The 24,980-nt window shown below is 54.4% G+C and overlaps 2 protein-coding genes across 3 annotated transcripts; both read left to right on the top strand.

The window, feature by feature from the left end:
* Window positions 1-541: 541 nt before the first annotated feature.
* On the top strand, window positions 542-8,918 carry ODAD3 (outer dynein arm docking complex subunit 3; the record flags this gene model as incomplete). The annotated part of the gene is made up of 14 exons (XM_079701495.1): window positions 542-554; window positions 947-1,177; window positions 2,157-2,278; window positions 2,389-2,466; window positions 4,119-4,289; window positions 4,377-4,478; window positions 4,577-4,702; window positions 4,932-5,054; window positions 5,573-5,728; window positions 6,642-6,802; window positions 6,885-7,098; window positions 7,694-7,849; window positions 8,314-8,404; window positions 8,569-8,918. 14 exons carry the CDS (start codon window positions 542-544, stop codon window positions 8,685-8,687), a joined length of 1,863 nt encoding a protein of 620 aa, XP_079557621.1. The 3' UTR covers window positions 8,688-8,918.
* Window positions 8,919-9,478: 560 nt separating this feature from the next.
* On the top strand, window positions 9,479-23,132 carry RGL3 (ral guanine nucleotide dissociation stimulator like 3; the record flags this gene model as incomplete). 2 transcript variants are annotated; one of them, XM_079703119.1, is made up of 19 exons in its annotated part: window positions 9,479-9,511; window positions 9,993-10,106; window positions 10,724-10,947; window positions 11,121-11,174; window positions 11,293-11,507; window positions 15,976-16,118; window positions 16,223-16,438; window positions 17,170-17,273; window positions 17,374-17,458; window positions 18,057-18,101; window positions 18,208-18,294; window positions 18,498-18,530; window positions 18,617-18,738; window positions 19,439-19,534; window positions 19,633-19,701; window positions 19,772-19,886; window positions 20,519-20,671; window positions 20,760-20,874; window positions 22,196-23,132. In XM_079703119.1, the coding sequence occupies 19 exons, from the start codon at window positions 9,479-9,481 to the stop codon at window positions 22,312-22,314; spliced, it is 2,142 nt and encodes a 713-aa protein (XP_079559245.1). In that variant the 3' UTR covers window positions 22,315-23,132. The 2 variants fall into 2 exon arrangements, with proteins under 2 accessions (XP_079559245.1, XP_079559244.1); XM_079703118.1 differs by having other exon boundaries at window positions 10,724-10,948; window positions 11,104-11,174; window positions 19,790-19,886.
* Between the last annotated feature and the right edge of the window lie 1,848 nt (window positions 23,133-24,980).

Here is a 24,980-nt window from a genome sequence, read left to right as displayed (position 1 = left end):
GTGGCAGGTCAGTGGGAGAGGGCTACTTCCAGCCGAAGGAAGGCACCTCTCCCTCCAGCCAACTGGATTCCTCCATCGCTTCCGGGCAATGAGGGGTCACTTTGCTTCCCATACTGGGGGCGGGGGGGGTCTCCCCAATCCTGCCCAGTGGAGGGGAATCTCACTTGGCCCAAATCAACGGTGGGGAGATCTCAAAACCTCCGCTCCCCATGAGTAGGGGGTGGTTAGCTATCCAATTCCCGCCTTCGACTGCCCCCAAGAGGAAATTGGGGTGCCCTCCCGCCCACTAGTTCACCACCTACACGAGGTTGGGGCAAAGGTCAATATCCACCGCGCCCCCCGACCCAGCAGCCAACTATTCCTCCTGCCGAAAGAAAGCGGAAATGTGTGGAAGCATCACTTCCGGTATCACGCTGCGCTCCCTGAACGGCTTTCGTGGCCGCCATGTTGTGAGTGGCAGGTGGCGGGGCCGGAACCGAGACGGCCATCTTGGATAGGACTGTGACGCCTTAAAGGGATTAGTTCTGAAGATCAGCGCTTAATGGCGGCGCAAGGTGCCTCCATCTTGGGAGTGTCGGGTTCTGCAGCCGGAACAGTAAGTTCCTGAAAAACGCCCGCGAACCGCCTCGGCGGGGTTAGGGTGGAGGGGTGGGGAGGAAAAGGAATGAGCACATGACTCCAAAGTACCCTCCCCCATCTTTCGACGGAGCTGATCCGTTCTGTCCCCTATTGGGACCGCCCCTCAGCTCAGCGTCAGCCAATGAGAGCCGTAGATTGGAATGCAGGCGATTTCCTTGGGAGCGGGGGAGGGAGGCGGGGAAGGTTACCTAGCAACCGGAGAAGCCGCGAGGCCCTGCCAAGCGGTAGACAAGTGCATTCCCAGAGCCCGAGGAACAGGGACGGAACCTGGACAGAGGCGATTCCTGGTGGATCCCCTAACCCCCAGGCGGAGGCTGGGCGGCCTCCGCCAACGCCATGCCTTCTCAGGACAAGATTTCACCTCCCTCCAAAGTCAAGGGCAGTCAGGCTCAGATCAAGCCCTACCACCCTCGAGGCAAGGGCTCAGTGCAGGCCTGGCACTCACTCCATTCCAAGGCGGCACCTTTCCACGCCAGCGAGGGGAAGTCCGCTGTGCACACGCAGGTGGCTGAGTTACAAAGGAAGATACAACTGTTAGGTAAGATGGCTCCAGAGGGCACAGAAAGGTCAAGAGTCAACAGTCCTCTGACCTAGCAGGAGCGTTTCACTGGCGTTCATCCAGTGGCCAGTTTCTGGAGGCAAAAACTCATACTAGTTCATGGTTTTCCTCATCTTTCTTGTAAAACTTTTCCTGAGCTCAGAACTGACTGGACTGCATTTCATACTTTTATGTAATTTCAACTCTTCTATCATGCATGGAGTGGTAAAGAATATAGATTTCTAGAGCTGGATTTTCTGGGTTCAAATCCTGGCTCTACATATACTAATTGTTTGACTTTCAGGGACTAAGAGTAACCTAATTGCTCTCAGTTTGTCCAACCATGAAATGGGGATAGTAACAGTACAACCTCATAGGTAGTTGAAATGTGTAAGGTGCTTAGAACAGTGCCTAGCACATAGTAACACTATAAAGTGTGAACCAGTAGTTCTCAATGGAATAGGGCTATTTTGCAGTGTCTGGAGACATTTTGGTTTGTCACATTGCTGGGGGGGGCTGGTTACTGGCATCTAGTGGGTAGAGGCCAGGGATGCTGCTCAACATCTGACAATGCACAGGACAGCTCGCCACGGCAACTAATTATCCATCCCAAATGTCAGTTGTGCCAAGGTTGGGAAATCCTCGTATAAACCATTATTGTTTTATTGTTAGGAGGTAATTTTGCATAGTGGTTGAAGGTATGGGCTGGGGAGTCCAACTGCTTGTGACCTTGAACAATCTAATAAGCCTGAGTCTTCTCATGCATAAAATGGGTATACTATGTCTATGGATATGTACCTATTGGCACATGCTATTTGATACCTAGAAAATTATTAGTCCAGCATCCAACACATAACAAATGCTCAAAGTGAAATACTGTTACAATGTTAGGTTGACAATTACTAAAAGGTCTTCCCTTTGGGAAGTCCCCCTTTCCCCTGATGCTCTGCTTCTGCCTGCCCACCTCACATGACCCCAGAGGGTGACCAGAAGGTCTTTTATGAGAGCACCCAGTGGAACATCAAAAAGAATCAGGAGACCATCAACCAGCTCCATGAGGAGACCAGGGCACTGCAACTACAGTTGACAGACCTGCTCCAGGTGAGGTTGAAGAGGTGCCAGGGGGCGGGAGCAGCATCCCCAGGGGCAGGGCACCACCTCAAGTAGAAGTGGCCTGAATCAGTAGTGGGACTGGGCTCTTCTCTCTGCAGGGAGATGAGAAAGTGATCCAGGCAGTGATTCAGGAATGGAAATCAGAGAAGCCATACCTGAAGAACAGGACAAGCCAGGTTTGCCCCACTCCCATTCCACTGACCATCTCCCTTCATTTCCAGCCTGGGTCCCCACCCGACTGGCCTCCCTGCCCACTATCTCGCCTCTCCAATCCCTTCTCCACACCTGGCGCCACTCATTTATTTCTAAATCTTTATCACGGACCTACCATGTGCCTGGCATGGTTTTAGGTGTTGGTCACTGCGAGGTGAAAAAAACAGACCATGTCCCCACTCCCCAAAATCTCATATCTTGGTGGAGAAAACAGACCCCCCCGCAAAAAAAACAACAAGAACAACAAATATAGAAACAAAGTAATTCCCCATGGTGACAAGAGAAACAAAACAGACTGACTTACTAGAGATGGATGGGGGCAGGGGGTTGCCTTTTAGACTGCAGGATGGGAGTCTTTGCTTTCTCTAAGACAGTGATATTTGAGCTGAGAATGGGACAGGCAGGTAATGATCTGGGGAAAAGCATTCCAGGCAGATGGAATAGGAAGTGCAAAGTCCCTAGGGTAGGAACAAAAGTAGAGTGTTGGAGACACAAGGAGGTAAGTGTGGCGAGATGGTAGTGAGTGAGGGGGGCTCTGTAGGAGGTGAGGTCAGGGAGGTCAACAGGGGCAGAACGTTGCAGCAGCCTTCACTGCAAGAGTGCAGATTTTATACTAAGAATCAGAGAAATGGAAGATGGGCTGTGAGGAGGCCGGAATAGAAGCCAGGAGGAGATCAACCGGGTGAAAGATGGTGTTGGCTGCACTAGGACAAAAGGGGTAGAAATAGGAAGAAAGAGATCTCTCTGGAGGAACCTTTGAAAAAGAACAGAGAATTGCTAACAAACTGGATGTGGGTGGGAGAGAAAAAGAGAAGGTGAGGATGACATCAAGGTTTGGGACTTGAGCACCTGGAAGGGTGGAGCTGCCATTAGCTGAGATGGGGAAGATTCAAGAAGGCAGGTTTGGGGAAAGATCAAGGACATAGTTTTGGACACGATGGTTTTCATCTGCCTGTGGAAACATCTGGAAGGTGGTGTAGATATGGATATACGAGCCTGCAGTTCAGGAGGGAGGCTAAAATGGGTTGTCTTCAGTGTATATGTGACTTTTGAAACCCTGAGACTGGATAGGATCACCAAGGGGGTAAGGTTGGTCAGAGGAGAGAAGAGCCTCTTCAAAGGCAAAGGAGATGGAGAAGGGGCAGCCAGGGAGGTAGGTGGAAAACCAAGGAGTGGGGGTCCTGGGAGCCACAAAAAAAGAGAATCTGCAGGAGGAGGGGGATCAACCAGGTCAGATGCTACTAAGAGTCAGGGGAGATGAAAACCAAGATACAGGAGAAGGGGGACTTCCCTGGTGGTGCAGTGGTTATGAATCCGCCTGCCAATGCAGGGGACACGGGTTCGATCCCTACTCCAGGAAGATCGCACATGCCATGGAGCAACTAAGCCCGCAAGCCACAACTACTGAGCCCGCGCACCACAACTACTGAAGCCCGCGTGCCTAGAGCACATACTCCATAGCAAGAGAAGCCACCACAGTGAGAAGGCCGCGCACCGCAACAAAGACCCAACACAGCCAAAAACTAAATAAAATTAAAAAAAAAAAAAGATATAGGAGAAGGAAGGAAGGACTAGGTGAGGGGTTCAGACCCCTGCTCTTGCTCCCCTCCCTCAGCAGGCCCTGGAGCACCTGGACCGCCGGCTGAGTGAGAAGGTGAAGCAGCTGAATGCTCTTCGGCACCAGCTGGGGCTGCGACAGAAGTGGCTGGAGGAGCTCCAGCTGCAGCACAGTCTGCGTGAGCTGGAGATGGCAGAGGCGAAAGATAGCAACACAGTGGTGGCCAAGGTGGGGCCAGTGAGGTCTGCAGAGGCCTTGATCCTGGGGGAGGAATTGAGGGGGGAAGGGACCCAGCTCAGCCTTGCTTCTCTCTAGACCATGCGGAACCTGGAGAACCGCCTGGAGAAGGCCCAGATGAAGGTGGAGGAGGCCGAACACATCACCAACGTGTACCTGCAGCTCAAGGCCTATCTACAGGTAGGGACCAGGGTGACTGGGGGTGGGAGGTGGCAAGTGGGAGAGCCAGCCTTGTTAGGGACAGCGGTCACAGGCCTGCCTCATCCCTCATGCCCCAGGAGGAGAGTCTTCGCTTGGAGAACCGGCTGGACTTCATGGAGGCTGAGGTGGTGAGAACGAAACACGAGCTGGAGAAACTGAACCTAGTGAATCAGGAGGCGCTTAATGCGAGGGACATCGCCAAGGTGCCAGCCCGTCGGGTCCTGGGGGGGTGGGTCCTGCCCCCCGACCCCCGATGCCGCCATGGTCTTCTGTTCTGGCCCCAGCATCTGAACCTCAGCTGTCCCGGGACCCGTCCCATCTCTCTCCCAGGACCCCACAGCCTGACCCAGCTGTCTAGAGTTGGGCCCAGAGCCCGGATAGGTACCAGCAGGTCCTCCTGCAGATTCTCTGTCCTCCTTTCCCGCCCTCTAGAACCAGCTGCAGCATCTGGAAGAGACAGTGTTCCGAGAGCGCAAAAAGCGCGAACGCTACCTAACAGAGTGCCAGAAGCGCGCGGAGGAGAGGAAACTGCAGAACGAACGCATGGACCTCGAGGTGGGTGCACCAGGGATACGGGGCTGCGACGACCCCAGCCTGCTCCTGCTTAAATGCGGCCCTGCTGGGTCCGGGGCTGCGCCACTACGTTGGCCCAGGTCCTAGACCCTTCGGCAGTTCTGACATTTCTCCTGACTCCGCCCCCATCTCCACTAGATGCCAGGGCTCCTCTCACATCCCTGACCCCGCCCTCCAGTCCTCCCCTTACTCTCAGGTCTATCCTCATCCTTCCCCACAAGACTTGCCTGTGTCGGGAATTTGATCCTGCCTCTAACCCGCCCCTTACCCGACAGGCCCCACCCCCGCACCCTGGACCCCGTCCCTCTGCGCTGCTTCTAAGGCCTCCCTTTCTCGACCAAGGCCCTGTCAAGCACTCCTGACCCCTGCCTGGGTGCCCTTACCCACGCCTGGGCCCCACCCCCTCTCTTACCCCAGTGCAGATACTTCCCCAACCCCCGCGGCCTCTGCCCTAAGCCCTTGTCTGCGAGCTGACCCCGGCCCTGACCTCAACCCCCCAGCACACCCAGTTCGAGCAGGTGCTGCTGCAGTTCGACGACAGGCTCCAGGACAGCAAGCGCTCCAAAGAGGAGGAGCTGCAGCGGCGCTGCAACATGTACCAGATGGAGGTGCTCTTCGGCAGGGTCAAGGACGCCACCGGCGTGGCGGAAACACACGTGAGTGCTGCCCTCGGCCCTGCCAGCTCCCAGACGCCCGAGCTGAGCCTGGGAAGCCAACACACCCAGCCGCCCCTTTTTGCCGGCTCAATTCCTCAGCACACAAAAGACACCCCTTCTTCCTCCAGCTACTGCCTCATTTCTCCGCTACCTCTCTCAGCAAAACCCACACGAGTTATCTACACTGGCCATCATCCCCTCCTGTTCTGGCTTACACTGGTGCTGACGTCTTTGACATATCAGCTCTAGGAGAACTATGAGTGTTTTCTGTCTGCTGTGTCTCCAGCACCCGTAGCAGGGTCTGGGCGCAGTAAAATGCCTAGTGCCAGCCTCGGTCCCAGAGAAGCTGGGCCCCTGCTGTGGGGCCCACGCTTGGCAGCATCTTCCTTGAAATTTTCTAAGACTTTATGTCCCCAGCTGGCGAACACTAATTCCCCTGGATCCCTGTCGGGTTTCTCCACTTACGGCGCTCTCCAACCCACTACTCCTATGGGGTAGCCTCCGAGGAGTTCCAGGACTTGGACATATGGGGTCATCTGGAGCACTGTGGCCAGGCACCTTTCCCGGCTGTATTTCCTCACGGGAGTGGGCAAGATTCACTGCCAGAACGTTGCTGGCATGTTGATTTTGGAAAGCAGCTGTGCTCACTGCTATCATTGCCCCGCAATCCGATTTTGGCTGATTCAATTTCCCTATATAGACAAGGAAGGCCCGCAAAAATCATTTCTTCGGGGCTGCACACCCTCGAGGCAGCCCTGGGTCGGACTCACAGAGTGTCTAAACACCATTATGCAGAAGCCATCAGCTCAGCCACTTGTCTTGCGTGCCCGGGGGAAAGAAGGGGAGGAAAGAAGGAGGAGGGCACCCCTGCCTGCCCCAGCCCTGGCTCTGACTCGGTCTGGGTGGCCCCCAGGCGGTGGTGCAGCAGTTCCTGGCACAGGGCGACACCTTCACGCAGTTGGAGACGCTCAAAAGCCAGAACGAGCAGACGCTGATGAGGCTGAAGCAAGAGAAGCAGCGGCTGCAGCGGGAGCTTGAAGACCTCAAAAACTCAGGGGAGACCACGCTGGTGAGGTGAGGTCCCGGGTGCCCGGGGGCAAGAGTGGGGCCTGCGGGGTCGGTGGAGCTCCAGTGGCGGCCTCCCTGCTCCCTGCAGTGAGCAGAAGCTGCAAGTCGAGTTGCAAGGGCGCATCAAGGCAGAGGAGCAGCGGTGCGCTGACACACAGGATAGGCTGCAGCTTGCCATGCGGGCAATGCAAATGATCAGAGAGGGCCTGGAACACCTGGCTGGCAAACTGAACCACATCCTAGTGGCAGGCCCCGCCCACGAGGAAGCCCCGCAAGACGTGAGAGGCGGTGCCAGCGCGCAGGTGTGGGGTTCTGCCCCGTAGCCCACTCGAGAACCCACCGCAGGCTCTGTCCAGGACATGAGAGGCCTGGACACAGGGGAAACCTCAACCCACTCCTGAGTCTCCACCCCACGTCTCAGGGGGCACCCCCTTACTCCTCAAGAGGCCCAGGACTTTAGAGACCCTGTCCCATTTCAAGTCCCGCCCCCATGGGAAAGTCCTACTTAGCCCCCCACACACACACACCCCAAACTTAAGAGACCCTGCTCCAACCCTGGAGCGACCACAGATAAGAGAAGCCCCACTCTGCCCGCAGCAGAATCCCATTTCTTAAGGTCATCCGGCAATGGCCTCTCTCCAGTTAGTATCCCTGCCCTCCCACTAAAAGACCCCCCCCATCCCTTGGCTTGGGTCTCTGGAATTCAGAGGCAATTGTCTCATAAGCGTGGCCCTTGACCACAGAATCCCCACCCCACAGAGGATAGCACCACTCCGGTTGGTGGCCCCTAACTTCAAAGACCTGGTGCCTGAGGAAAAGCCCCGCCCCTAGGTGGAACCTGCCCCCAGAGGCCCCGCCCCCTCCCAACTCACCTGGTTCCGCCCCCCCCGGCCGCAGGAGGCCGGCCGTTTCGCCAGAAAGGAGCTGGATCCCAAGGCAGGTGACTATCTGCCCAACCTTCTGGGCCTCGTGGAGGAAAAACTGTTGAAGCTACAGGCGCAACTCCAGAACCACAACGTGCCAGAGATGCTGCGCCACATCGCCGACGGCAAGGTACCCCTTCAGCCAGGCGGTGGGGCTGAGGGTGCAGGGGCCTGGGGCGGAATACCAGGGGGGTCGGGGCATCCCCCTGGAGACCAGAGAGGAGGCCGATGGGCCGGGAATGGGCCTTAGGGACAAGGCATGAGGTTTAAGGAGCTAGGGATGAACCACGAGAGTTTCCAGAGGGCCCTGGTGGGCCAGAGGTCAAGGCTAGGAGGCTCAAGGGTCGGGCCTCGAGAGGACAAGAGGTGGGACCTAAAGACCACGGGCGGGCCTGGGTGGGGAGGGGAGGTGGGTATCAGGATGCACGCGGAGAACAAATGACACGGCACCGACCAAGAAAACTTTACAGCAGTGGGCAGAGGTGCTGAATGGAATCAGGTTATGTCTCAGAGTGGGCTGGGGAGGAGGGGGAACGGACTTCGCTGCAGCCTCCGCCCGCTCACACTCTTCTTTCCCGCTCCCCCCTCCCCCAGTTCTACTCCACCCTAGAGGGAAAGCTGCCGATGTACAACACCCGCATCGCCCTGCCTGTTGCCGGTCGCAAGGGCAAGGACGGGTTCTCCCGTAAGTACGGGCAAGGAAAGGGGGCGGGGCCGGGGGCCCAAGCGGAGCATCGGGAGGTGGTCAGGGGCTGGACCTAGGGCCAAGGTGGTGGTGGGATGGTAAAGGCTGGGAAGGAACATCTGAGCCGGGAATGGGAACCTTGATCCCCTCATCGCCCTTTGCAGACAAAGAGGAGAGTGAGGACGAAGACAAAGGCGTGGTGACCCGCGCGGCGCTCAAGATGCGTTCCCAGAAATTAATCGAATCCCGCCGCAAGAGGCGCAGTCGTTCTCAGAGGTCCTAGACTCGCCCTCGCGCCCACCTGGCGTTTCAGGGCCCCTGCGGAGCCCCCAAACCCCTCTGGGCCCAGCGGCGGGCCCACGGGGCCCCTTCGAGGGCTGAACGCGGCCCGGACGAGGGAGCAGAGCGGCCGGGCGATGCCCGGAGTAGAGAAGGGGGCTGGGCTGCTGGACGTTCCCACAGTAAATCTCCCCAGGCTGGTCCTCGCCGGCCTCGGAATCGCGCATTAAAGGTCAACCACCAGCCCCCTGAGTATTCGCCTCTCCTTGATCCTGCACCGCCCCATAGATGGCTGCCCCTCAGACCAGGGCCACAGATTCAGCCCTCTCCGACCTGGGGAGTGATGACTCCCATAAGCTAGGGACACAGATTGAGCTCCCTCCGCCCCTCCAGAGAAATGAGAAATACCTCCACACCTAGGGCGGACCAGCCCTCCCCGTCTGAGCAAGCGGACTCTCCTTCTGAGGACGCAGACCTGTACCCCACTTAGCTATACACATTAGCTCTTCCACACCTGAGGACACAAAAAAGAGCCCTCCCCTGGCAGAGAGAGAGGTGTCCTTTCTCCCGGGCTCAGATTGATACACATTTATCTGGAGAGCTCGGACCTCTTCCCCCAGGGCCCTGGGCTGGGCGCTGGGGTCTGGCAGGGGCAACCGCGAGCCGTGGGTCCACCCCGCCCCGCCCCCGCGCTGCCCGGCCGCCCCGCCCCGCCGGCCCGACTCCCGGCCACTGCTCCCCGACCGGCCCTTCCGCCTCACTCAGCCGCGCGGCAGAGCGGGACGGGAGCGGACCATGGAGCGGACGACGAGCAAGGAGCTCGCCCTGGTAAGGGGACCTGGGGTCCCAGGACCCCACATCCCTGGCGACCCTCAAGTCCAGAAACTCCAGGTCTCCGACCGCCCCTTGGATCCTCTCTTCCCTCAAATCGGACCCTTCGGAACAGCCTGGGAGTCCCTACCTCTGGCCTCCCGGCCCCTGACCCAGTGAAGTGGCTGGCTCCCTTTAGGGATGGCTGGTGGCGGGAGTGTCTCTGAGCGCATCTGCGGGAGGGACTAGAGACAGACTCGCGAAGACTGGACCCTGGGACGTCCCCAAATGCCACCCGATCCTCCCAAGGGCTAGGTAGGAGGGTACCCGCGGCGCCGAGGGGACTTCCCGAGCCTGGATCCCTGCCCCGAGTCTCACTGACTCCGACCGGCAAAGGGGGATAAAGCTGGAGGGATCAGGCTTGAATCCGCGGAAGAGGCGGGGCCGTAGTCCCGGGAGCCTTCCCCCTGCGGCGTCCTGAGCCCGCCTCCGCGTCCAGGCGCCGCTGCAGGACTGGGGCGAGGAGACAGAGGACGGCGCAGTGTACAGTGTCTCCCTGCGGCGGCAGCGCAGTCAGCGCTTGAGTCCGGGAGCAGGGCCTCCGGGCACCCAGGTGAGGAACGGGTGGGAGGCTGGGGCCGGGCGGAAGGCGACCAGGTGAGGGCGGGGCTGAGTGGAGGGGAGGAACTGGGGCCCGAAGGAGGGGCGGGGCTTAGAGGCGACCGGGTAAGGATGGAGTGGGGCCCGGGGGCGGCCAGGTGAGTGGGGTAGATGAGGAGGCGGGGCCAGGTGAGGCCGAGGTGACTTGCGGGACTTGGAGACGGAACTGGACGGCAGGGCCTAGGTAAGCCAGGTTTAGTGGGGCGGAGCTAGAGAAGGAGGAGTGGTCTTTAGAAGAGACCAGGCGAGAGCGAGGTGGGGCGGAGAGCCTGGGAACGGGCCAGTGAAGCGCGTCCGGAGAGCTGGGAGCAGCCTGGGGGCGGAGGTGGGGGTGAGGTAGGGGTGGCTTGTAAATGGGGCAGAGGGCAGGGTGGGACCTGGGCGGATGAGGATGTTCCAGGCGGGTTTCGGGGGTCGATTGTGCAATGGGGAAGAATAATGAACTCAGGGGACAGGATTCAGAAGAATGGACAGGATCGGATGCAAGATCGGTGCTTCCCAAAGACACGATTGGAATGGGATGCTGGGGCCCACTCCTCTGTGTCTCATTGCGGTCACCCTGCCCCGCAGGCCCCCAGCCCCGCTGCCGACACCTTCCTCCATTACCGCACCAGCAAGGTGCGGGCGCTGAGGGCAGCGCGGCTGGAGCGGCTGGTGCGGGAGTTGGTGTCTGGAGACCGCGAGCAGGACCCAGGCTTCGTGCCTGCCTTCCTGGCCACCCACCGGGCCTTTGTGCCCACTGCCCGCGTGCTGGGCCTTCTCCTGCCACCGCCGCCGCCGCCCCTGCCGCCGGGGTTAGTACCAACGGGGGACTCTCATGTTCCCACCCCAGACCTTCACCTGGATACTCCTCTAGCTCCCTCCGGTTTAGAACCAGGACCCCCCCTCCAACCCCAGAATCTTCCTCCTGAGTCCCCTCCAGCCGCCCTCTTCTTCACCTGATGGAGGAGGGGGGATGTCTTTCCAGGGTAGAGATCAAGAAGACAGAGGGAAGAGATCTGACCTTCAACAACAACCTGAGGTTTGTCCTCCCATCGGGTGTGGGCAGGGGGGCATAGAGGTCAAAAGGATCTGAAGTGTACGGGCCCCAGGGGTCCAGAACTCTGGGCTGGGCTCTGAGGCCCCACCCCTCTGGCCAGGGCTGTGGTGTCAGTGCTGGGCTCCTGGCTGCGGGACTACCCTCAGGATTTCTGGGACCCCCCTGCCCACTCGGACCTAGGCAGTGTTTGCACCTTTCTGGGCTGGGCAGCCCCATCAGGGGCTGAGGCCCGGGAGGCAGAAAAGCTGCTGGGAGATTTCCTGAAGGATGCTGAGCCACAGCAGGAAGAAGAGGAGCGGTCCCAGACATGGGCAGGTGAGTGGGTTGGGGAACCGATAGTGTCCGGAACAGGCATTCTCCCTCCCCCAGGGGTCTTCTTCCCTCACGGAGGAGCTACAGATCTTGGGCAAGGTTCTTAACCCTGTCTGAGCCTCAGCTTCTCCACCTGTAAAATGGGGATAATAGCCGCTTGTTTAAAGTATTGGCATTTGTCTCTCACCTCCCCCACACAACACATCCCAACTACAAGATAGTCCATCATTGGGTCAGGATACCATGTGTTTTTGGCTACAAATCATCTATTACTACTTTCCTTGGGAGCTACAGAGACCTGGGTTCAAATCCTAGTTCTGCCATTTGCTGACTGTGCGACCTTGGATAAATCACCTCTCTGAGCCTCAGTTTCCTTATCTGAAAAGTGGGGGCAATGACAGTACTTACCTCATTGGCTTCTTCATTCATTCAACAGATATTTAGCCTCTGGCTCTGGGCACATAACAGTGGACAGGAGCTCCCTCTTCCCTGGGGAAGACAATTAGTGGACAAGTAAATAAACAAATAATGAGGGCTTGGCAAATAGTATTATTTTCATTACTGTTGTTATCACAGATTCTTATTTATTAGAATCTACCACTTATAATGAAATTGATACAATAAATCATACTGATGTTTTCTAGTGAGGTGGGTATCAGCAAACTATGTAGCCTTTTATAGAAAAGTTTGCTGGGACTTCCCTGGTGGTCCAGTGGTTAAGACTCTGCGTTTCCATTGCAGGGGGCATGGGTTCAATCCCTGGTCGGAGAACTAAGATCCCACATGCCACGTTTGTAGCTCTCTACAACAGAGGTCTACAACCTCTGTTGTAGAGAGCTTTGGGGGAAAGGAAAAATATCTACATACTTCATTCAGATCTTTTTTCAGTTGTCATCTCCTCAGACATGCCTTCTCAGATCCCCTCACAACAAATATAGCCTCCCACTCTGAGTCCTATTACCTGCCTTATTTTTCTGCATAGAACCTATTGGTCTTGTCCCCAACTCTATCCCCAGGGTCAGTTACAACACGGATTTGTCTACTGAATAATTGCATCCTGCTTATAAAGTATCATCTTTCACCCATCTGTGTTTGATCTGATCCCTGTCACAAGAGCTTTATGTATCCCTAATCCATTCTTTAATCCTTAAACTGGCCACATTCCTCTCTGCTTTACAAAGTAGCAACCACTTCTCTCCCCTGGTGAGAGTTATTTATATACATTTTATCCCTTCATCTTCCCTCCTGGTTACCAAGTATCTTTCTTCCTCTGCCTTCAAGATTTCACCAGCTGATTCCAAGTCATCAGAGCTGCACAGGGCAGTGGGGTAGCCACTAGCCCCATGTGGCTATTAAAATTGAACTTAATTAACATTAAATAGAAATTAAAATCAGTTCTTTGGTCACAATGGCCACATTTCTAGTGCTCAGTAACCACATCGGGCAGCACAGGTAGAAAATATTTCCACCACTGCAGAAAATTCTATTGAAAATGCTGCCCTAAGCTATGAGTCCTTGAGGTAAGAGGAGAAAATGAACATTTATTGAACACTGACTTTATGCCAGGATCTGGGAACCTTAAAATCCTTGTTTGGGGGTTACTTTCTACCATGGAAAATTTCAGACATATAGAAAGAGAGAGAGAGAAGTAATGTAAAGAACACTGAAACACCCATCACTCATCTTCAACAATTATCAATTTGACCAAAAAAAAAAATCTTTTTTTCAGGATGATTTGAAGGCAAATCCCAGACTTACGTCCCTTCACACACAAATACTTCGGTTCGCACCGGTAATTGACAAGGACTTTAAAATATATATAACCTTCATGCCCACAATCTTTTCCAACGAAATCAGCAATAATTACTCAATATCAAAAAATACTCATATGGGGCTTCCCTGGTGGCGCAGTGGTTGAGAGTTCCCTTGCCGATGCAGGGGACACGGGTTCGTGCCCCGGTCCGGGAAGATCCCACATGCTGTGGAGCGGCTGGGCCCGTGAGCCATGGCCGCTGAGCCTGCGCATCCGGAGCCTGTGCTCCGCAACGGGAGAGGCCACAACAGTGAGAGGCCCGCGTACTGGGAAAAAAAAAACAAAAAAACTTATATTCAAATCCCCCTATTGTTCCTAAGTTGTCTTCTTTATAGTTAGTTGTTTCTTCCAAAACCAAAGATCCATTTAAAGTGTTCTTTTTTTAAAAAATTAATTTATATATTTTATTTTTTTACTTTTGGCTGTGTTGGGTCTTCGTTGCTGCATGCGGGCTTTCTCTAATTGCGGCGAGCGGGGCCTACTCTTCGTTGCGGCGCCCAGGCTTCTCATTGCAGTGGCTTCTCTTGTTGTGGAGCACGGGCTCTAGGTGTGCGGGCTTCAGTAGTTGTAGCACACGGGCTCAGTAGTTGTGGCTCTAGAGCACAGGCTCAGTAGTTGTGGCGCACGGGCTTAGTTGCTCCGCGGCATGTGAGATCTTCTTGGACCAGGGCTCAAACCCATGTCCCCTGCATTGGCAGGTGGATTCTTTACCATTATGCCACCAGGGAAGTCCCAAGTGTTCATTTCTTAGATCTCTTTTTTTCTATGATAGTTCCTCTTTGCCTTTTGATTAATGGCATTAGGGGGAAAAAATGGGTCATTTGCCCCCAGGAATGTCTCACATTCTTCTCCATTCACCTGTTAGCTTTCTCATGGTGACATGAAGCATGTTCCTCTATTCACCATATTTGCTGTAAGAGCTAAAGGTTTGATTAGATTTATGTGCAATTTTTTTCCCCTATGCTCACTTTTTTTTTTTTTTTTTTGGTGCTCAAGTTATGGGATTTTTTAATTTTTAATTTTATTTATTTTTTATACAGCAGGTTATTAGTTGTCTATTTTATACATATTAGTGTATACATGTCAATCCCAATTCATCCCTCCCCACTCTTTCCCTCCTTGGTGTCCATACATTTGTTCTCTACATCTGTGTCTCCATTTCTGCCTTGCAAACAGGTTCATCTGTACCATTTTTCTAGATTCCACATATATACGTTAATATACAGTATTTATTTTTCTCTTTCTGATTTACTTCACTCTGTGTGACAGCCTCTAGGTCCATCCACATCTCTACAAATGACCCAATTTCGTTCCTTTTTATGGCTGAGTAATTTTTCCCCCATGCTCACTTTTAAAAACTAATATTTTGCGGGACTTCCCTGGTGGTCCAGTGGTTAAGACTCTGTGCTCCCACTGCAGGGGGTACAGGTTCGATTCCTGTTCCAGGAACTAAGGTCCTGCATGCAGCATGGCACAGCCAAAAAATAAAAATAAAGTAATATTTTGCAATGCTACCTGTCCTAATACGAAATGAAAGACAGATAATTAAACAGACTTACACAGATAATTTAAAAATAATAATATGATGCTGGAATTGTAATAGGAAGGAGAAATAAAACAAAAATTTACACAACAATCAACTATACTTGTTGGTATGTCAGTGTCTGGGCATGCCACACCAGGAGACATGATGAAGTTGTTCAGTGCCTTCACCTGCCATAGCATCATGGTGAATATGGCAGCCAGAAACTAATGCAGGGGAGTGCACTGGCGACACAGATGCAGCAGCATAGATGTTGGTGACATCAATTTCCAAAATGGTGAACAACACTTGCCATTTCCATACAAAACAAAGTTCACAGTCCTTGCCTTTCTAGAGCCAAAATAATTAGTGTTTATGAGCAAGATTGTTGAGTTCTAGGTGCCAAGTATTGTAAACAGGTTTTTCAAGGACACAAATTTCTTGGAGGGACATTTGGAGGCTGGCGGCACAATTCTTCACTATGCGTGCCCAGCCCCTCTTGCGGCAAGATTTCAACTTCCAAAATGTCCCCTAGGGGGCGCCACCATTGAACGTCACCTCGGAAAAATCATTCCTATTTATTGAATACTTTATAGCCGTCTGGTATGCGTGATTTCATTTGATTTAAAAAAAATCCAGGTGAAGAAACCAAGGCACAGAGAGGTTTAAAGTCTTGCTTAATTCGCACAGCACCCCGGTGGATCAGTTTGGATTTGAACTCGGGACGTTAAGACGATAACCTTTCCTTAACCACAAGGTTATACCACCTCTAACCACCAGAAAAGGGCAAATGGATCCTATCCTAATACAGGTTCAAAGTCAAAAAGCTCTATTTTCTATTCTAGCCTTTGAGCACCTGGCTTCAGATCCCTGCCATTTACTGAAGATGTGAGTTAGAGCAAATTCCTGCCTCAGTTTCCCCCTTAAAAAAGGTGCCTCGCAGGGTTAGTGTATAAATTTCCCCGTTAATCCACCCAAGATGCTGAATGAACAGTTACTGCTGCTCTGATGTTCTTAAAAACAAAGAGATCTCTGTTTCACAGATGAGAAAAGTGAGGATCACAGATGCCCAAGGTCACGCAGCCAGTCCTGGATTCAAACTTCAGAGTTTTTAACCCCCTCTAATGCTCCCTCAGGACATCCAGGGGTTGCCCAGATACCCCGTCCAGACTCCCCGGTAGGCTGCTTGGAAGAGGTGGAAGGACTCGTGAGGGAATGTCCTGAGCTCCTGGACTTCAGTGCAGACGACGTGGCCGAGCAGCTGACCCTGATGGATGCGGTGAGGATCCCGGCTGGGCGCGGCCGGGAGGGGGCGGGACGTAGGGGAGGGGGAAGGGGCCTAGCTGAGCACAGATCCTACCCACCCCCAACCCCCGCGCGCAGGAGCTCTTCTCGCGCGTGCGGCCCTTCGAGTGCCTGGGCTCCGTGTGGTCGCAGCGGGACCGGCCGGGGGCTACAGGCACCGCCTCCACTGTGCGCGCCACTGTGACCCAGTTCAACACGGTGACCGGCTGCGTCCTGGGCTCGGTGCTCGGGTCGCCGGGCCTGGCCGCCCCGCAGAGGGCGCAGCGGCTGGAGAAGTGGATCCGCATCGCGCAGGTGCCTGTCGCGGGGTGGGTGGAAGGGGGCATGGGGCACCGAGGGCAGAGAGAGGTCGGAGGCGGGCGGAAGGCCGAGGACTGGGGTCTGGGGATACTCGGAGGATTGGGGCTGGGAGGTGCCTAAGAGAGAGCCTAGGACGTGGCTGGGTGGGACTGGCGCCTGGGACCGCAGAGGGACGCAGGGCTGGTCTAGGAATAAGGATGGGATGGGGGCACTGGGGAGGGGATAGGCTTGGAGGAGGGACCAAAGCCAAGAGACGGAGGCAGAGGTCCTGAAAGAGACTGGATGGAAGCGGGGCTGGAGCCTGAGCAGAGAGGAAGAGTAGAAATGGGGGCCAGGAAAGAGAGTGGGGGCGTGGCAAGGCGAAGGGGGAAGAAGGTTGACACCTGGGGTGAGACTTGGACTGGGGAGGAGGGGACTGGGGAGGAGGAGTCTGGGTCTAAGAGAGATGCTACGGGTCCGTCTGGGGCCCAGGGAGAAGTAAAGAGTGGGGACACGGGAAGCCAAGGTCAGAGGAAGGGAATGGGGGGCAGCTGGGGGAGGGGCTGGGACTGCAGGTTGGAGATGGGGGGGCCCTGGGGGAGGAGGCTGAATCTGGGTAGCTCGTCAGATATGGGGCGAGCTGTAAGGATCTAACCTGGGGTCACAAGTCACGGGATCAAAGGTGGATCATACTTGGGGTTCAGGCTTGGGGGTGTGACCGGCGGTCCCTCACCCCTGCTCCCCAGCGCTGCCGGGAACTGCGGAACTTCTCCTCCCTGCGCGCCATCCTGTCCGCCCTGCAGTCTAACCCCATCTACCGGCTCAAGCGCAGCTGGGGTGCCGTGAGCCGGTGAGCAAGGGGCAGGGTGCTGGCGCAGGACTCCTTGCCCACCTCATGCCAGCTCTGACTGTCCCCGTGGCCACCCCTGACCCCTCTCCTGTCCCCCCAGGGAACCGTTATCCACTTTCAGGAAACTTTCGCAGATTTTTTCCGATGAGGATAATCACCTCAGCAGCAGAGAGATTCTCTCCCAGGTACAGATGGGTGAGAGGACCCCTCAGATCCCAGGCCCAGGAAGGGGACCAGGGGCCCGGCAGGGCATTGCTTGTCATTGTCATAACATTCAGTGTCCTTTCCCTATGCCTCGAGAATGACCTTCCTCTTGTTTGTGGGCAGCCCTGGGTTTTGACTCCCTCTGCTGCCCTCATTATAGCTCACACTTGGTGGCTACCTTATTTATTCATTCAACAAATACCAGAAGTTCCAGGGAAAAGGTCACTGAAGGCCAGAGTCAGAGCAGAGTGAAAAAAAAAAATTCTGCTAAGGACTTGACCTTGATAAGAAAAACTGGAAAAAAAAAATGTGCCAACAAGGTTCAGGGCATTTCTAGGGGATCTCCAGGTACAAGGATTCTCACCTGTGTTAAGGCCAGCCTTGTGGTCCAAGGCACCCACAAGCCCCACCTCCCATCATCCCCAGTGAGCCCTGCCCCCTGCTGCTTATCTGTTCTCTCCCCCTCCCTGTTCACTTTCCCTTGGGTATGGCCTTTACAACTGCTTGTGATGGAGGCATCTTCCCCGAGGGAGGGGTCAAAGAGACCCCAGGACTGCTCAGTTCTTCCCCTTCCCCCAGGAGGAGGCTACTGAGGAGAATGCCCCCCCAGGAAGCCTGCCCCCAGTGAGTGATGTGGTTTGGGATGAGGGACAAGCAGGATCCTGGGTGGGGCGTGGAGCCTGGTGGGGTCGGTGATGGCTGAGAGTGACTGGAGCTCTGGGGGCCACAGAAACTGCCCCCAGGCCCCATCCCCTACCTTGGCACCTTTCTCACGGACCTGGTTATGCTGGATACAGCCCTGCCGGACATGCTGGAGGTCTGAGCCCTGACCCTTGACTCCTGACCCCAGCCTCACTCTCCCTCAGCACAGAGGGCCTCCTGAACTCACACCCGTGACTCTGCCCTGTGCTCCTGACCCCAGCCCCCTTAGTGCAGTGGGGCTCCTGACATCCCAACCCCTGACCTTGACCCTTGATCCTTGACCCTGGAGGCTCCAGTTCAGACAAAATTTGCCCCCAGGGGGATCTCATCAACTTTGAGAAGAGGAGGAAGGTAAGTGGGCACTGGGGTGGGCATGCGGGGGGGCGGTCCAGGATGGGGGTTGAGCATGGGCAGGGTCTCAGAGGCCACCCCCTCAGGAGTGGGAGATCCTGGCCCGCATCCAGCAGCTGCAGAGGCGCTGTCAGAGCTACTGCCTGAGCTCCCACCTGCCCATCCTGGCTGCCCTGCGCACCCAGCGCCAGCTCAGCGAGGAGCAGAGGTGACCAACATGTGGCCTGGCCTGACCACCCCCCCACCCACTGACCCTGGATCACACACTGGATCCACCTCCCCATGCACCTCTCCAGCTCCTCCTAAGACCCCCCTCCTGAGCCCTGACACCCCCCCACCCAGCCTGTCACCTTGCATTGTCTGCGGCCCAGTCGAGGGCCCCAGTAGACCTCTGACCCCAAACTTTGACCCATCTGACTTTCTGACTTCAACCTTTAACATGCAGCTGGGCATTCCATTCAACCATCCCATCTTTCCTTTTCCCCCACCTCTGACCCTATCTGACCCATGACCTCATTCATAACCCCCATCTGACTCTCTGAGCCCAATCATTGACCCCCAATTCTGAGCAACTGACTCTTATGTCAGAGCATCCAACTCAACTGTTCCAATGGTTTCTTTCCATTCTACTGAATCCATGATCCTAACAATTGACCTCAGTGATTATCTGACCTTGAACTCTATCCCTGACCGAATTTGACTCCTCAGTCCCACTCTGTAAACCCCTGTGTGACCTGCCAACCAAGCCATCTCATCTCATCCCTGATGAGACCCCACAGCTGTAATGACCCTGACCCCAACATTGGGTGCCCAACCCCCCACACACACACACCCAAAACCCAGCTCCCGACCAATTCTAACTCATTTCCCACCCCCACCCCCATCCCATCTGCATCTTGACCCCTCAGCTACCGCATCTCCCGGGTCATTGAGCCACCGGCCGCCTCCTGCCCCAGCTCCCCACGCGTCCGGCGGCGAATCAGCCTCACCAAGCGCCTCAGTGCGTGAGTCTCGGAGTATGTGGGGAGTGACGTGGGCAGAGATGGTATCCGCTCCTGGGACTGAGTCTGGTCTCAGCCTCATCCCCTGTCTCTATTTTCAGGAAGCTGTCCCGAGAGAGAGGCTCATCCCCTGGTGGGAGTCCCAGGGATCCTTCTTCCTCCACCTCCAGGTCAGCATCCCATTGGGTAAAGGGGCTGGAGAGGACAGGATCAGAGATCAGGGCAGCCACCCCACTTCAGACTCTGTGTCTCCCCCAGTCTGTCCCCAGCGTCCCCCCCATCCAGTCCTAGAACCAGGGACCCTCCTCCCGGCAGTCCTCCGGCCTCTCCAGGGCCCCAGGGCCCCAGCACCAAGGTACCAGGACTATGTGTACATGTGGGACTGCAGGCACCCAGGGCTGTGAGTGTGTGTGTGTGTGTGTGTACAGGATTTGGAGACTAGGTATGTACACAGGAGACTATGCACACAGTTGGCTGAACACCCTAGGGATATGTCCAGGAAGCCATGTGCATTTCCATGGCTCTGTTTGAGGGACTGTCCATCAGTTATGCTCAGATCTGGACCAGAGCTTCCACTTACCCACAAGGCACTCTGGGGTGCAATCACCCACTTTTGCACAGATACACATTTTCCTAGGAATTTGCATACCTGGAGGGGAAATGCAGGCATGAATATCCACAATATCCACAGGACCATGTGCAGGGTTTTTCATGGATATGGGCTTGTGCGTAGCCAACAATTGTGAGCAAATGGGTGCAGTCGCCGCTCTCTGGTTACACAGGGTTTCTTGTGTGTGAACATGAGTCGTGTGTGAATTCATGTAGCAGGGCGTGAAAGTCTGTATGTGATGGGATTGCATAGATGTGGGCTTGTGTATGTACCCTAATTGCATGTCCCAGGCTTGGGGTGTGCAGGAAGGCGTGTTGCATACAATGAGGGAGGGGCCTCGTGCCCTCACCGCTCAGCCCCCACCCCACTGCCTACAGCTGCCACTGAGCCCAGACCTACGAGGCCCCCGGACCCTGGCCTTGCCCTTGAGTGGCCCTCACATCTCCCTCCCGGGGCAGCAGGGCTCAGAGGCCTGCGTCGTCCGAGTCAGCATCGACAATGACCATGGAAATCTGTATCGGAGCATCCTGGTGAGGGGCTGTGCCTGGGACCTGCTGGTGGCAGTCCTGCCCTTGGGGCTTGGGCTGTCATCCCTCACCTCCCGCCCTCTCTTCCCAGCTCACTAGTCAGGACAAGGCCCCCAGCGTGGTGCAGCGAGCCTTGGAAAAGCACAATGTGGCTCAGCCCTGGGCCCAGGACTATCAGCTCTTCCAAGCCCTTCCTGGGGACAGGGGTGAGCAGGGACAGCTCGGAGCCAGAGCTGGGGGGCAGCTTCAGGAGGGGGCAGCAGACTGACCGGGATGGTTCTGGCACAGAGTAGGGGTGAGATGAAGCAGGGTTGGGGTAAGAGGCAGAAAAATATTGGTACCTTCATTAGGTGGGGTCATGAGGTTGTCCTGTCTCAGTGTGAGGGAAGCAGGCACCAAAGGTGACTTCCTAGGATGTATGGAGAAGAAATGAGATTGTCCAGGGTCCAGTGGAGAGGGAGTGTAGAAGGTCATCCGGGCTTAAATTTGTAGAATCATGAGGTTATTCAGGCTCAAGCTGGTGGAGCACAAGACTGAAGCAGGGTCTGGGCTTGGATCTGAGGGGAAATGAGTTTGTCTGGGCTCAGCATGGGGACTCTGAATTTGGCATAGGAGAGGGCCACATGGTACTGAAATTCAGTTCAGTGTACAGGTGAGTAGGAGGTTGTCCAGTTTTCAAGAGGGAGAGGCAACAGGGAACTATATTCAGTATCCTGTGACAAACCATAATCGAAAAGAATATGAAAAAGAATACATATACATATGCATAACTGAGTCACTTGGTGGTACAGAAGAAATTAACACAACATTGTAAATCAACTATACTTCAATTAAAAAGTTTTTTAAATGGAGAAAAAAATGTAGGGAAAAAAAAGAGAAGCAAGAGATTAACATGCTAGGGACTTCCCTGGCAGTCCAGTGGTTAGAACTCTGTGCTTCCCCTGCAGGGGGCATGGGTTCCGTTCCTGGTCGGGGAACTAAGATCCCGCAAGCCCCACAGTGTGGCCAAAAAAAAAAAACCAGAGAGAGAGTGACATATTAAAGGGCATGATGTGAGGTTGGCTGGACGTTAGGAAGGATACATGAGGTTGTTCACACGTCAAGTATGACGGTTGTACAGGCTGGAAGTGGGAAGTCAGAAGTTGTCCAAGTTCATGGTGAGAGCAGTATGAACTTGGCTAGGAGTTGGCTGCGGGGGAAGGGTGGGATGGGCAGGAAGTTGATTGGGCTGGGTGGCCTGACTTTGTTCAAGCTTGTAGTGCAGGTTGTCTAGACTCCAGGGGGAAATAGCAGGAGGTAGCCCAGGTTCCCGGGGCGGGAGGTGGGGGGAGACATGAGGTTGTTCAGGCTTTGAGTGGGAAGTGGTCTAGGTTCACAAAGAGAGGAGAATGAGGTTGACTTAGCACTAGCTGAAGGGACCCAAGGTTGTTCAGGCTCCAAGGTGAATGGTGGAAGGTTACCTAGGTCCTTTGTGAGGGAAGTATGAGGTTGTGTGGGCCTTTCACCATCATCTCCACACCTGGTCAGAGCTCCTGATTCCTGACAATGCCAATGTCTTCTACGCAATGAACCCAGCCGCCCCTGGAGACTTCGTGCTGCGGCGGAAGGAGAGGGCCCGGCACACAACCTCAGTCTCCCCAACCTGAGGTGGTCCTCCCCCTCCTCCAGGACATGGGCCCCATGGGCAGCAAGGGGCCTGGCTTCTCTCACCAGGGGGCAGGGAGGGAGCTCTTCTCTGGAAATCTCTCATTCCCCAGTAGAGGCCATTGTCCTCCATACCCTGTAAACTCCCCCCCCCCAACTTTATTGGACCTCATCCCTCTGACCCTTTTGGCACCAGACCCCTATTCCAAAGACATCAGCCCATGGGTGGCTGGTGGAGAGCTTCATCCCATAAACATAGAAAGGGGTGTGGTGTCAGGGGTCAGACCCTCCCCCAGAGAAATCTTGTAACTGTTGGAGACACATCTGAAGCGATAGAAATGGATGAAAATAGTGATCAAAGTTATGAAAAAGGAGTCAGTCTTGTTTGTTCTGCGCCTGTGCTTCATGTTCACTTTTCATCAAGATAAGAATTAAAAGAAAGGAAGGAAGGAAGAAAAAGAAAGAGAGAGAGAGAGAAAGGAAAGAGAGAGAGAGAAAGAAAAAGAAAAAGGAAAGAAGAAAGAAAGAAAGAAAAGAAAGAAAGAAAGAAAAAGAAAAACTTAAGAGCCCTAAGAAAGGGGTTGGGTGAGGCATGACTTGAATCCAGGGGGGGTCTCTGTCACAAACAGAGGGTTCAGGACTCCCTCCCTCAACATTGTTGGGGTGGTATGATTCTTTTCTGCCATGTATATGGGAGAGTGAAGAAGAAATTTCATTGGGATCAGAGACAAATAACATTATCACCCATGAGTCATTAAGGGCTGTGAGGATGAGAGGGGTGAGCTAGCGGTACTGGGGTAGGATGAAGAAACAGGTAGGGAAGGCACAGACGAAGTGAGCTGTAGGGCCACCCGCAACATAATCATAACAACAACAGCAACAACAACAATGATACTGACTCATGAACTCCCACTCTGCTAGACACCAACTAGGGGCTTTATATCTAACTGTATTAATCAGGGTTCTTTCTGTTTCAAGTGGTCAAAAACCCAAATCAAACAGGTATGTGCAAAAAAGGAAATGAATGCCCGTGTAATTGTAAAGTTCCATGGGTCCAGCTTCAGGCACAGTTGGATCCAGGGACTCAAAAGATGTCACCAGGACTTTGCAACAAAATCTTTTGCCTCTGATTTGCTCTGAGAATGAGACTGTCCATTGTCTCTCTAAATCCATTCACCTTCTTCTATGGTAATGGAAACGCTGATTTTTAGCTGGCTACCCAGCGTAAAAACCACATTTCCAGTCTCCCTTGCAGCAAAATGTGGTCATATGACAAAGTCTTAGCCAATGAGATGTAAAGGGAAAGGATGTGGGTAAATTCCAGGCTCAGCCCTTGAAGAGAAGGGTTGTGTCCTCTCCTTCTCCCTTTTCTGCCTCCTGGTGGTTAGAATGAAGACGTGGAGTGGATCATCTTGGAGTAGGTGGTTCATACCCTCTGAATAACTGAGCCACAAACTGGAAGGAGTGTGGCCCTCTGAGACCAGGGAGCAGCCATATTGTATTGCTGCTACTTGGATTGTTACAAAAGAGAGAACTAAATGCCTATCTTATTTAATCCATCACATTATGATTTGGGTCTCTATTACAGTAGCCAAAAGAACATTTAAATGACTACTGCCCCACTCCAAGGCAGCCTCACCCTCGTTGGGGCAGTGCCAGGCTTACATCTCACCAGCTCCACCTTCCCATGCAAGGAAAAGCCCTTCATCCCATCAGCTCCAGCAAAAGTCCCAGAGCAGATGCTGACTGGACCAGCGTGTCTTGTAGCACCCCTGAGCCAATCACTGTGTTCAGAGGAATGTGATATGTTCATTGGCCAGGCCTGGGTCCTGTGCTCATTCTGTCAGCTGGCAGAGGCATTTCAAATCACAGGAATGGAGTTTGGAAGGGCATGTAAATAGAAATTACATTTGCTGTTACTAGGACAAGGGAGAATTCTGGTGAACATGCAAAAAAAAAAAAAACAATCCTTAGGGTTCTAAACACTGTCCCTGGAACAATAATGGGGGATGCCCAGGCATCGTCTGGAGTGGGAGAGGAGCTAGAAGAATCTAGGTAATATGTAGGGCCTCATGAAAAACAGAGTTAAGCACACAACACGCTACTTTACAGGATTTTTTTTTTCTCTAAATATTAAGACATTAAGACCAATCGGGACTTCCCTGGTGGCGCAGTGGTTAAGAGTCCGCCTGCCAATGCAGGGGACATGGGTTTGATCCCTGGTCCGGGAAGATCCCACATGCCGCAGAGCAACTGGGCTCCTGCGCCACAACTACTGAGCCTGCGTGCTGCAACTACTGAAGCCCGCGCGCCTAGAGCCCGTGCTCCACAAGAGAAACCACCACAATGACAAGCCCGCGCACCGCAACGAAGAGCAGCCCTCACTCGCTGCAACTAGAGAAAGCCTGCGTGCAGCAACCAAGACCCAACGCAGCCAAAAATATAATAATAAATAAATAAAATTAAAATTTTTTTGTTGTTGGTTTTTTTGTTTGTTTGTTTGCGGTACGCGGGCCTCTCACTGTTGTGGCCTCTCCCGTTGCGGAGCACAGGCTCCGGACGCGCAGGCTCAGAAGCCATGGCTCACGGGCCCAGCCGCTCCGCAGCATGTGGGATCTTCTCGGACCGGGGCACGAACCCGTGTCCCCTGCATCGGCAGGCGGACACT

This window comes from Hyperoodon ampullatus (assembly GCF_949752795.1).
Source record: "Hyperoodon ampullatus genome assembly, chromosome: 4".
In the NCBI taxonomy this organism is placed as follows: Eukaryota; Metazoa; Chordata; class Mammalia; order Artiodactyla; family Ziphiidae; genus Hyperoodon; species Hyperoodon ampullatus.
The sequence above is the reverse complement of the archived record's forward strand: the minus strand, read 5'-3'. Positions and strand labels throughout refer to the sequence as shown.